The 13,791-nt window shown below is 38.4% G+C and overlaps 1 protein-coding gene across 1 annotated transcript in view; it reads right to left on the bottom strand.

Annotated features, from left to right (window-relative positions):
* The window catches only part of LOC124788540 (1-phosphatidylinositol 3-phosphate 5-kinase), a 407,657-nt gene that overhangs the window by 201,500 nt on the left and 192,366 nt on the right, over positions 1-13,791 (bottom strand). The window contains exons 16-17 of the mRNA XM_047255810.1: positions 10,893-11,136; positions 8,583-8,755 (exon numbers count right to left, since the gene is read on the bottom strand). Of these exons, the coding sequence (XP_047111766.1) occupies positions 8,583-8,755; positions 10,893-11,136 (417 nt within the window). The remainder of the gene's footprint in view (positions 1-8,582; positions 8,756-10,892; positions 11,137-13,791) is intronic.

Raw genomic sequence — 13,791 nt, 5'->3', positions numbered from 1 at the left:
ACCATCATTGGCACCAAGGCAGAAGCGACTCTCATCGCTGAAGACGACACGTCTCCATTCGTCCCCTCACATTCACGCCTGTCGCGACAACCACTGGAGGCGGGCTGCCACGATGCTGGGGCGTGAGCGGAAGACGGCCTAACGGTGTGCGGGGACCGTAGCCCAGCTTCATGGAGACGGTTGCGAATGGTCTTCGCTGATACCCCAGGGAGCAACAGTGTCCCTAATTTGCTGGGAAGTGGCAGTGCGGTCCCCTACGGCACTGCGTAGGATCCTACTGTTTTGGCGTGCATCCGTGCGTCGCTGCGGTCCCGGTTCCCAGGTCGACGGGCACGTGCACCTTCCGCCGACCACTGGCGACAACATCGATGTACTGTGGAGACCTCACGCCCCACGTGTTGAGCAATTCGGCGGTACGTCCACCCGGCCTCCCGCATTGCCCACTATACGCCCTTCGCTCAAAGTCCGTCAACTGCACATACGGTTCACGTCCACGCTGTCGCGGCATGCTACCAGTGTTAAAGGACTGCGATGGAGCTCCGTATGCCACGGCAAACTGGCTGACACTGACGGCGGGCGGTGCACAAATGCTGCACAGCTAGCGCCATTCGATCGGCCAACACCGCGGTTCCTGGTATGTCCGCTGTGCCGTGCGTATGATCATTGCTTTGTACAGCCCTCTCGCAGTGTCCGGAGCAAGTATGGTGGGTCTGACACACTTACCGGTGTCAATGTGTTCTTTTTTCCATTTCCAGGAGTGTTATCTTAAATGACAATATTTACAATAGCATCATCTCCGTTTTCCAGCGACTGCCTACATTCATAAAAATGCACACACACACACACACACACACACACACACACACACACACACACACACCTAATATTTACCATAAATATTGACAGCTGCCAAGACTACAAGAGATTGACCTCATTCACAGATAATTCATCACACCAACAGCTTGTACCCCCTTGTCAGCTTAAAACTGTATGTACATCAACTACTGGCACAAATGTATATCTATCTGCATATGTTTATAGCATTAACAACGTATTACCCCAACCTTTAGGCAGCTAATATATGCAACATGCAATCTTAAGACTCCTTGCCATGTAAATGTTTCCTCTCATATAATCACTCTTTTATCTCTCCCCCCCCCCCCTCTCTCTCTCTCTCTCCCCCTTTCACACACACACCACACACACACACACACACACACACTTTTTCTCTCTCTCTACCTCTCCTTCTGCCTCCAGCCCCTCACTTCACATCTGTTTATTAACCCCAATCAAAGAGTGTAATGTAAGTATGGTTTTACTGTTGTAGCCAATTAGATCATTGTAATTATAGTCTGTAACATTTCACCTAATTGTTATCAATAAGTATGAAGTTTAAGCCATTTTAACATTTCACCTGATTGTATAAACGAGTATGAATGTTTGCTGTTTTAACTTGTCAGAATTGGATTTATATACCACCTGAAGTACACACACATATATTTGACACCTCAAAACAAAACACCGCTAAATGCTTAAAGCAATTATTCTGTAATAATATTGTTATGATGTATTATTCTTTGCACTTTGCGATTATGTCTTCACTTCTGCTATACGAACCTTGCACCCCAGCTGATTCCAGAGGCCCATATTTGTTTACAAATGTGGCAGTATACATGTGATGTGTTACGACAGCAAAAGGAACCTGTGATCACTGAAGGTACTGCAGTTTACTTATTTAATGTTTACCCATTAGATATCAGTTCAATTTTTTCGTCAAAAAGTAATCCTAAACCATATTCTGAAATAGCGTTTCGTTTCTCCACTAGGGAGTGCCACAAGTTCCTCCAAAAATCGTAACACAACACACACACAAATGTAATACTTACTAATGTAAATCCACCCGATGATGGAGGTTTAAACCTTCGAAACGCGTTGTGGAAATAAATAAAACGGTGACTGGTAACAGTGAACTTGTTGTTTCATTTAATGTCAGTAACAGTCACGGTAAAGCCTAACCTAAAAATCTTCGCATTTAGAGTATTTCTGTCAATGTTGTCAAATGCTTTCTCCAAGTTGATAAATGCTATAAACATTTGACTGCTTTCCTTATCTATCTTCTAAGAGAAGTAGTAGGGTCAGTATTGCCTTGTATGTTCCTACATTTCCCCAGAATCTAAACTGATCTTACCTGAGGTCAGCTTCTACCAGTGTTTCCATTCTTCAATAAAGAATGTGTTTTAGGATTTTGCAGCCATGGCTTGTTAAACTGATAATTTGCTAATATTCAAACCTGTCAGCATCTGCTTTCTTTGGAATTATTATATTCTTCTTGTGGTCTGAGGGTATTTTGTCTGTCACATATGTCTTGCACAGCAGAGGGAATAGTTTTGTGATGGTTGGCTCTTCATCAGTAGTTTGGAGAAAAAGTTGATTACTACAGGGGCCCAGTTTCAATTTAAGTGTTTCACTGCTATGTCAAATTCTTCTCATAGAATTATATCTACTGTCTCAGCTCCATCTATGTCCTCTTCTCTTTTTATAATGTTGCCTTCAAGCACATTTCCCTTGTATAATCCATCTGTATACTCCTACCACCTTTCAGTTTTCACTTCTTTACTTCGTATCGGTTTTCCAAGTGAGCTCTTGATGATCACACAACTGATTCTCTTTTCTCCAAAGGCCTCTTAAATTTTTTTGTAGGCAGAATCTATATTTCCGCTAGTGATATATGTTTCTAAATTCTTACATTTGTCATCTAGCCATTCCTGCTTAGTCATTTTGCACTTCCTGTCAATTTCATATTTTCCCTGTTCATCAATTGACTTCAATATTTCTTGTGTTATCCAAGGATTTTAACTAGAGCTTGTCTTTCTTCCAATCCTCTGCTCCTATTTCATCTTGCAAAGCTGCCCATTTGTCTTCTAATGCATTCCTTTCCCTCGTTCTAATCAAATGTTGCCTAATACTCTCTCTGAAATGCTCAGCAACATCCGGTGCTTTCAACTTACCCAGGTCTCATCTCCTTAATTTTGAATGTTTTTGCAATTTCTTCAGTTTTAATCTACAGTGCATAATCAATAAATTGTGGTCAGAATCCACATCTGCCCCTGGAAATGTCTTACAATTTAAAATATGGTTCCAAAATCGCTGTCTTATCTCTATATAATCCTGTGTCTCCTGGATTTTTCCACATATATAACTTCTTTCATGGTTCTTCAACCAAATGTAAGTAATGATTAAATTAGGCTCTGTGTGAAATTCTATCATTTCAATTTACAATGATGCCATATACACTTCTATGCTGTCTATTGCACAGTGATCCAAGGCTACATCTACATCTACATTGATACTCCGCAAGCCACCCAACGGTGTGTGGCGGAGGGCACTTTACGTGCCACTGTCATTACCTCCCTTTCCTGTTCCAGTCGCGTATGGTTCGCGGGAAGAACGACTGTCTGAAAGCCTCCGTGCGCGAGTCGAATCTCTCTAATTTTACATTCGTGATCTCCTCGGGAGGTATAAGTAGGGGGAAGCAATATATTCGATACCGCATCCAGAAACGCACCCTCTCGAAACCTGGCAAGCAAGCTACACCGCGATGCAGAGCACCTCTCTTGCAGAGTCTGCCACTTGAGTTTATTAAACATCTCCGTAACGCTATCATGGTTACCAAATAACCCCTGTGACGAAACGCGCCGCTCTTCTTTGGATCTTCTCTATCTCCTCCGTCAAACCGATCTGGTACGGATCCCACACTGATGAGCAATACTCAAGTATAGGTCGAACGAGTGTTTTGTAAGCCACCTCCTTTGTTGATGGACTACATTTTCTAAGCACTCTCCCAATGAATCTCAACCTGGTACCCCGCCTTACCAACAATTAACTTTATATGATCATTCCACTTCAAATCGTTCCGCATGCATACTCCCAGATATTTTACAGAAGTAACTGCTACCAGTGTTTGTTCCGCTATCATATAATCATACAATAAAGGATCCTTCTTTCTATGTATTCGCAATACATTACATTTGTCTATGTTAAGGGTCAGTTGCCACTCCCTGCACCAAGTGCCTATCCGCTGCAGATCTTCATGCATTTCGCTACAATTTTCTAATGCTGCAACTTCTCTGTATACTACAGCATCATCCGCGAAAAGCCGCATGGAACTTCCGACACTATCTACTAGGTCATTTATATATATTGTGAAAAGTAATGGTCCCATAACACTCCCCTGTGGCACGCCAGAGGTTACTTTAACGTCTGTAGACGTCTCTCCATTGATATGTATGGTCTCCACTCAACTTTATTTTTTATTTCCACTGTCTTCTCTCTCTCTCTCTCTCTCTCTCTCTCTCTCTCTCTCTCTCTCTCTCCCACTGCTTCTGTCTCCATCCATCTTTCCTTCTCTTTAGCTGCCACTGTATCTGACCGACCATCCATATCTCATGATTGTCTCCTCTACCTTTCGCTCCCATTGCACTGTCTTCTTTCTATTCCACAATCACTGTTTCTCTGTCACTCTCTTTCAGCATAAAAAATTGTGAATAGGTTCACAAAAAATTGTGAATAGGTTCACATGACAAAATTTTTGATGAGGAATGTGGAATGAGGATTGAGGCAGCTGGTTGGCCATTTTTCTGTCAGAGTCTTTTAAAGAGGAACATATTTGCCCTTTTGTGCTCCAACAGGAGTATTTTTCTACTGGTTCCTTTCTTTTCACTGCTGTAGCAGGGTGTGTTGCTTGTCTAAAGCAAATTATATAGGTTAGTAACGCTCTGACAGTTTATTTATATACCTCAAAAAACCTGTGAATTCCTAAGGGACCAAACTGCTGAGGTTATCAGTCTCTAGACTTAACACTACTTAAACTAACTTATGCTAAGAACAACACACACACCCATGCCCGAGGGAGTACTCAAACCTCAGGCAGGGGGGCCCGTGCAATCCATGACATGGCACCTCTAACAGTGCAGCCATTCCATTACATACCTCAACACATTTACAATTAAACATTGACACATATAAACAACACATAAGTATGCATAATATAAAGTTAACACAAAATCATTTGCTTTACATTTTTTTCCATATACTTTGCTCATAGATTGTAGCTCATCAAAAATGCCCAGCTTATCATGTGTGTCTTAAAAGAGAAAAACCTTATTAGAAACATTTTACTGAATTTACAGTCTTTCCAGTTTTACATAAATTTTGGCAGTCATTTTAAGTTATTTTTTGTCACTGCAGTCCCACTTTGGACATATTTGTACAGGCGTGAAGTGCCCACTGTACAGAGACAGCATGTCATCAGGTTTTATTAGTGAAAAAATGTTGACTAAAAACATAGTTTGGTGACATCAGAATTCTTTTGCTGACTCTAGAACCCTTGCCATGTATTCACTACACCAGTTAATATTATGCTTAAGTCTCAGACGGGATATTACATGCACATTTCATGTGCGTATATGTAGTAACTTTGAACCTCGAGATCTTTGAAATGGACAGCGACACAAAAAGAATGTTGCAAGGTTCCCCAAGATCATCATCTTAAAAGCATATGGTACACATTTTGAATCCCCAATGTTGATACTCAAAAATCATTTTTTTCTGGGTGTATCTTGATAGCAGATACAGATTTTCAAAAACAGGAAAATGGCATTTCTACATGAATGTCTAAAGAATGTACAGTTAAAATTTGAGCCATTTTCTATGGTTAGTCATTTACATAATTGTGACCCATGGCGTAGAAATAGCTGAAAACCAGTTTTTCTTGTTTTCTGCATAAATATGTTAACTTCAAACCTCTAGATCTCGGTAACTGATAATGACATTTAAAAAATTTGAAGTTTTTTGAGAATATCAGTAAATGTCAATGATCTGCCTTGAACAGAAATTATTGCCATCCCCACAATTGCTACTTTTTGTACCTAAAAAAGACGTTTTTTGAGATTTTCTCTGGAACCACCCATGACGAAATGGTGCTTTGGTGAGCCACCTAAGGTCCACCCTAGACTACACCTAATTGAAAAGGACCAACCAATTTCCTCAATTTGCCTGGTCTGGAGGAAATGTGTAACGTTAAATGACATTGTACAGTGTAATGTGTAATGTTAAATGACATTGTACAGTGTCATGTTAAATGACTCTTACGCAGAAGATTACAGCAACCAGCCACTTTTTACAATGCTATTTATTTATTCAAACAGTGCCGTTACCAGTTTTGAGCTGATAGGTTCATCTTCAGATGGCTAGTTCATGTTTTACATTACATTTCCTGTATGTAAGGTAAAACATGAACTAGTAATCTGAAGATGCACCTATTGGCTCAAAACTGGTAATGGCACTGTTTAAATAAATAAATAGCATTGTAAAAAGTGGCTAGTTGCTGTTATCTTCTGTGTAAGAGACAACCTGTATTTTGTACACAGTCATGGGCTCAAAATGTCAGTTTTTGACAAAATAGCAGCTACAGAATGCCCATTCTTCTAGTAGGTAAACAAATCATTCTAGGTCAAGGGCTATCTACAACATTTGACCCCTTATCTCTCTAATCAATTCAATCTGTGGGTATGACCCATGAAAAGAATCACATATTCACACATGGCTCTTTGGCACATACTGGTACCATGCATGGACTGATTTTCTGGGAGCTGAGAAAACCAGTTTACTGTGAAATCAAAGAAATAACTCTGCAGCCCTTTAATAGAAAAGCTACATATAATTTGCATTCCAAACATGTATATATAGCAAACTTTCATTTTCACAAAGCGAAACTACAAATTTTTGAGGGCCTCTCCAGCTGTGCGAGACTACACAATGTTTACATACTTGTTGAGCTGTATGTAGGGCAGAAATATAATTGAATGCTACCAATAATTACTGTAGACAATGAGTAAGTTAAATGTTACCTAGCCACAGACTAAAAATGCTTGAATAAACTCAACATTATATGGGCATGAAATGTATAAATAAAATTTGATAGTGGAAGTTTGAACTAAATCTATAAAATATTGAAACAGACGTGAAAATATATCAGAAAAGTAAATACTGTTATACAGTAAACAAATTTTTGAATGATAAACCTGTAAAATATTATGTGTCTGAAGAACTAACACCATACACAGTGTTATTCAGGACAAATGTCAATAATTTGTGGGGTGATTCTACTGGCAAAAATAAAGCAACATAGTTCTATGAACATGTGTTCGATTTTTTATTATTTTGGAACTGGAGTGGGCTGAAGACTACACATACCCACGAAGGAATATGAAGCCATGTGTGACTATTACTTACATAAATTCAGTGCAAGCACTGTGGTGGACCGTATAATGGTGCGATAGATGACTGATCCATCCTACAAGAGGCGAGCGGGTTTCCAACAGATGGCAGCAGCTGCAAATGTACCCAGTGTGCAATCGTGAGATGGATCAGTGAGCAGTCGTGAGGCCGTGTGCGTGTCATGCTTGAGTGTTGTTTAACTGAGGAAGCTCACCTGTGCCCATGAATACCAATATGCCACTTACATTCACCTATGCAGAATACGCATACATGCTGTTTGTGTACAGGTACTGTAATGGCAGTGCACATGTAACTGTGACAGAATGCCCAAAATGTTTCCCTGATCAACAAATTCCCTATGCCAAATTATTTCCCAGGGTTTTTCAAACAGTATGTGATGCCAGAACACTACCCAGGGTATATGTAACAGAAAAACTTCAGCCCATCCAGTCAGTCGTGGAAAGGGAAGGCATTACTGAAATGGTACAATGGAGTCCCAGCAGTACACAATGCATTAGCCGTCAGCTCGACATTCTACAAAAACAAGTCTGATGTGCAATATCTTCCAAGGGCTTGTACCCATTCCATGTGCAGCCCATCCAACATCTGCATCCAGGTGACTCAGTAAGCAGACAACAATTTTGTAAATGGTTGGATGTTCACAGACATGTTGTCCAAGACATTTTATTCACAGATGAATCTACATTTACACACACTGGTGTCTGTGAATTTGCACCTGAGGGGCCGATAGTAAATGGTGCTTTTTACCCAGAAGTGCTACAAAGACTTAAGAGAAAGGTCAACCAGATGAGGCCAGCCACCACCTGAAATTGGGAATTGCATCATTACAATCCACTCAGCCACACCTGCTCCAAGGTCACTGACTACAATAATAGGCATTGTGATGATTCACCAATGGCCTTGCAGTCACTACTTGGCACCAGCAAACTATTTCCTATTCCAAAAGTGAAATCCTCTGTCAAAGACATCATCATGTGATTCAAAGTGCCATCAAAGAAGCTTGCACTCATACCCTTAAGGATCTTCCAGAATCCATCTATCAGGGAGCCTTCAAGTTGTAAGAAAGCCACGGGCAAAAGTGTGTTGACACTATTTAGGGCTGTAATTTGAAGCATTGCAGCAATATCTGAAATAAATCTATTTTTCCAAAAGTTTTCCTGATACTTTTTATGCAAATCCTGTACATTGGCCAAAAATTAGGTTTATTGATAAGTGATTTGAATTTATCAGAGATTGCATGTAATGTTGTTTACACACTGCGTAGATCAGATCCTGTTACTTACTTGAAAGATGCTACAATTTTTCCAAGTCCAAAGTACAGATAATGATCATGATGTAATGAATGCTGGCAGCTGTGATGTCGCCTTGTATACACACCACCATGAAACCTAAGTTCCAGGAATTTCGCAAATGACAGTGACCATGCATTGTGTGTCATTGGCACTACAGGAGAAGTCTGTGACACGAACAGAAAACACATTTTTGTGTATATTCGTATTAAAAAAAAAAAATGTAAAAATTTCTTTCAAAAACCTATACAAATATTAGACAATCAACTATGAAATGAGACAAAGACAAGCACCTTCTGAGTAATGAGAACATTAAACAGCGATCAGTCACACACCTCTCTCTCACACACACACACACACACACACACACACACACACACACACATATATATATATATATATATATATATATATATATATAGAGGGAAACATTCCACATGGGAAAAATATATCTAAAAACAAAGATGATGTGACTTACCAAACGAAAGCGCTGGCAGGTGGATAGACACACAAACAAACACAAACATACACACAAAATTCAAGCTTTCGCAACAAACTGTTGCCTCATCAGGAAAGAGGGAAGGAGAGGGAAAGACGAAAGGAAGTGGGTTTTAAGGGAGAGGGTAAGGAGTCATTCCAATCCCGGGAGCGGAAAGACTTACCTTAGGGGGAAAAAAGGACGGGTATACACTCACTCACACACTCACACACACACACACACACACACACACACACACACACACATCCATCCACACATATACAGACACAAGCAGACATATTTAAAGACCAAATATGTCTGCTTGTGTCTGTATATGTGTGGATGGATATGTGTGTGAAGGTCCAGTTTATAAATGAAGAAAATAAATGTTAACCTCAATGTTCAAATAAAATTTTTAGAAATCAGTAGTACAAATGGAATTAGAACATTTATTTCAAACGACAGAGGACTAACAGGCACAACTACAAAAAATAATCAGCAACAAGAATATGTTAAGTAATTTAGTGTAATGGTATTGTAAGTTCAATAATGGATAATGCAAACAGCAAACTTTAATTGGCTAGTAGAAAACTGAGAATTGCAATTAGTCTATGAAAGCTCATAAAACTCCTTAAGTATGTGAGATTCACCAATGACTTTGAGAAGGCATAAGTTGATGAAAGCAATGTGCAGGCAAACAGCTATTTTTCACCTGGCACTGTGCACTCTTGTGTTTTCAGGAAATGACGCATCTGACCATAATGCTCTAAAATTTTAATTTTTTCATATAACATGTGTACATAATTTGCATATGGCAGTCCTGACACGTTTTGACTGGTCTGTTTCAGCATTAAGCATAGTCTGGCTTACATTATACTGATATTTTTCTTAAACTTATTGTGCATTTTCAGTAATAATAATTGTTGCAAAAGACAGCAGAGGAATGGAAGATCAGTTGTCTGGAATGTATAGCATCTTGGAAACAGGCCATGACATGAACATTATGAAAAGTAAAACAAGAATAATGGAATGTAGTCAAATCAAATCAGGCAATGCTGATGAAATTAGACTAGGAAATGAGATGCTAAAAGTAGTAAATGAGCTTTGCTGTTTGGCTAGCAAAATAAGTAATGATGGCCAAAGTAGAGAGAGTATAAAACACTGACTGGCAATATATAAAAACAGAGTTTTTGAAAAAGGGGAATTTGTTAACATTGAATATCAATTTACATGTTGTAAATATTTTTTGGAAGTATTTGTCGGGAATGTAGTTCAGTAGGAAACCCAAATGTGGATGATAAATTGTTCAGACAAGAAATGAATGGAAGTTGCTGAAAGGTGGTGCTACAGGAGAAACCAGTCTCCAGACTGAAGATAGCAGCAGCAACAACAACAACAATATAACAAGCGATTATTAAGGACTCCAATTTTTAAAATTAGTACTCCAATATGATACAATAACACACAGATTCAATGACTTATATTGCTCTGTATCAGGAGTTTTAAAACCATTTTCATTGGGCTTTCATAAAATTTTGATATAAATTATTGTGTGTCTAATTATTGTTGTTGTTGTTATTATTATTATTATTATTATTACATGCTTTAACTTGCTGTAACTTTGCTTCATAAATTATATAGCATACAGTTCCATTACTGTGAAACCAGTGGGCTGTCGAAATTTTACTACTAACAGAAATACAAAACTGAGTGGTCGGTAAATAACCTTGACTACCCCTGCTCTATATCAAACGACTGTTACCAATTGGCATTCAGACATGATTTTGATAAACTGTAATTTTATGATAAACAAAAGAAATACTAACAGTGTTGCACAGATTACACCAGCTCCACATAAGAATCTCGTTGTTTGTTGCAGGAAGTGGCTGATCCAGTTCCTTTAGCAACACATGTACGCAGCCAGCATCATGAACAAATCGTCGTACGTGACTCAACATTGGAGTGTCACAAGTGTCGGAAGGACATAAGTAGGATGGTCGGAAGCAGTAACGTTCCAGGAAATTCCCCAGTGAAATATCATTGCGACCATAAAACTCCATGTTCACAATCCTGTAAAACACATTTAAAAGTTTCTGTAACAAAAAATATGCTCACATATATGATACTACACATAAAAAATTTTAAAGTGATAAAGTACCGCTATCAGTGGACACTTTTTCACAAAATGTACCCAGAAAATAAGTTTGCTTGAATGAAAAATTAAATACAATATCACTGACATCCTGGGCATCAGTTACAATGATTCATAATTTACATTTGACAAGTTTATCAGTATATATACAAGAATGTGTGGCATAATCGCAAAAGAGATAAGGCATGAATTGACAGAAGAATTTCAAAGTACCTGTAGTAAGCCACTGATTCTATTGGATACCTAAATGAAAACATTTTAACAGTCATCATCTTTTAATTCTTTCAAAAGGCAGCTTAAAAAGTATCACCAGTTCTAGCACATTTAGAAATAGGCAGTACTTTGGGTGGAATGAAAGAATCTTTCAAAAGCCTTTGGCTGCAGATGGGGGCAATGAGTAACTTAGGAGATACCCCCAGTTTAGTGAAGCAACTTAAGTCACTCAACAAAGCACATCTTCCAATCCAGACTGAACACTAGTCAGGTTCCTTTCAGAGTATGCTGACATTATAGTTCCCTATTTAACAGTCATATACAACTGCTCGTTCAACAAAATGTCCCTCCAAAAGACTGGAAAGGTGCACAGGTCACACCCAAATAGGAGAAAGGAAACAGAAGTAATCTGCTGAATTATGGACCCCACTGACTCAATCTGAGGTAAGATTTTGTAACATATACTGTGTTCAAACATTATCAAATATCTTTACAAGAATTAGCTCCAATTGACACATAGTGAGCAATGGGTTCAGAAAATATCATTCTTGTGAAGCATAACTGGGCCTTTATTCACAAAAAGTAACGAGTGATGTTGACAAGGGATCTCAAGTTGGTTCCATATTTCTACATATAATTATTTAAGGAACGTAGAAGAATCTGTATTACATTTCTTTCCAACTGATCAATGAGTAGTAGTAGTCTCATTATATCACCCAAGATAACAATCAAATAACAACAATAGCAGAACAATATTAAATCTCTACTGAATCAAGTGTATTAAATCAAACCCAATACTCTACACCACATACTTTAGTGTTTTTATGTTCTCTGCAAAGGTAAGCACACATTTCTGATTATACCAACAGGGGCTTTATACCATACAAATGTGAATGACCTGCTCATTTGATTTACTGCTGAAATGAAATGGGATTTCCCTAAAAAACAAGTATGGTAGACTCTCAACTATCCAGCTCTAGACTATCCAGCCTACTTAATTAATATCATAATAATGCTTCTCTGTGATAAAATGAGGATTAATTTATTGTACATATTGTACTTTTTCAAAGCTTTAGTGAGGGGGTGCCAGTTACAATGCTGTGTGGCCTTTCAAAATGTTTTATGATTCTAACAATTCAAAAGTTAAAATTATAAGGTACATAATCTATTGTTAATAGTGAATAAATTACCAGAATCACTCTTCACTCAACGATACTTAGAAGCCCTCTTCAGGTGCTCACAGTCAACAATGAAGACACATACAGAGCAGTTCTGCTAGTAACCCTGTGTTCTTTGTTTCTTCAGTTGCATATCAGGTGTCCAAAGGGTGTGCATGGTTAAACTGATGTTTTGTGCAGTCCTCTGTGTTTTGATTCAAGTGTCCAAAATGGGTGATAAATGAAAAAGAAAACCTTGTAGTGTCTATGGATTAGAAATTATGTTCTGTAATCCGACTGGATGCTGGGGCAACGGCCATGCTCTGGAGTTAGAGATAGGAAAAAGTACTACTGCAACTGGAAGAAAAATCCAGCAGAAATTGTGAAGTGATGTGCTTTCCTAGCTAATGCAAGTTGGGAAGAAAAGTAAGAGAGACACTGTTGAAAGGTAAGCATATGAAGCTGAGGAAGTTTTATTTTTGTTGCATGAACATTTAAGAGGAAAAAGTTTGCCCATTACTGGGCTGATACAGCAGGAAAAGGCATTGTAGTTTGAGCAGCAGTGCATCAATGTCAATGATGGATGGTTTGATCAGTGGAAAAACAATTCAGTACTCACCAGAAAACCATTAGCGGAGAGGATTTATCGCCTGACAAAGAAGGTGTGAAGGTTTTAAAGACTATTTGAAGTTAAATGAATAGGTGGGAATTTCTAGCAAACAGTCATACAATTGTGATGAGAGTGGTGTAAATTACAAGACGCTTCCTACGCAAATGCTTGCATCAAAAGAAGGGAGCTGTGGCACCCACAAACAAGAAACGTAAGGAACAAATTATCACATTGGCTTGCAGTAATGCAACTGTCAACCACAAGCTAAGGCTTACATTAATAGGGAAATCATGGAAACCTATAGCTTTCAAAATGCTGAAAAATCAGGAACATATCAAAATATATCAAAGACCTTTTTTAAAACCTCAAACCTGTTAGTTTAATCTTATTATTTGGTCTGGCTTTTCATACGTGTGTAATCGTGTGTGTCTGTACATACATACATACATACATACATACATAGGTACTTTACAGTACAGTTCATTTTATGTTTCCTGTAATAGTTTTTGCCTGGTGCAATATGTCATAAAAGACACTTATAAGTATCATGTATTACGTAATAAGACAGAAATGCTAATAAAATTAAAGAAAAT

Source organism: Schistocerca piceifrons, chromosome 3 (assembly GCF_021461385.2).
Source record: "Schistocerca piceifrons isolate TAMUIC-IGC-003096 chromosome 3, iqSchPice1.1, whole genome shotgun sequence".
Lineage (NCBI taxonomy): Eukaryota > Metazoa > Arthropoda > Insecta > Orthoptera > Acrididae > Schistocerca > Schistocerca piceifrons.
Note: the sequence above shows the minus strand (reverse complement) of the source record. Positions and strands in the feature narration are given on the sequence as shown.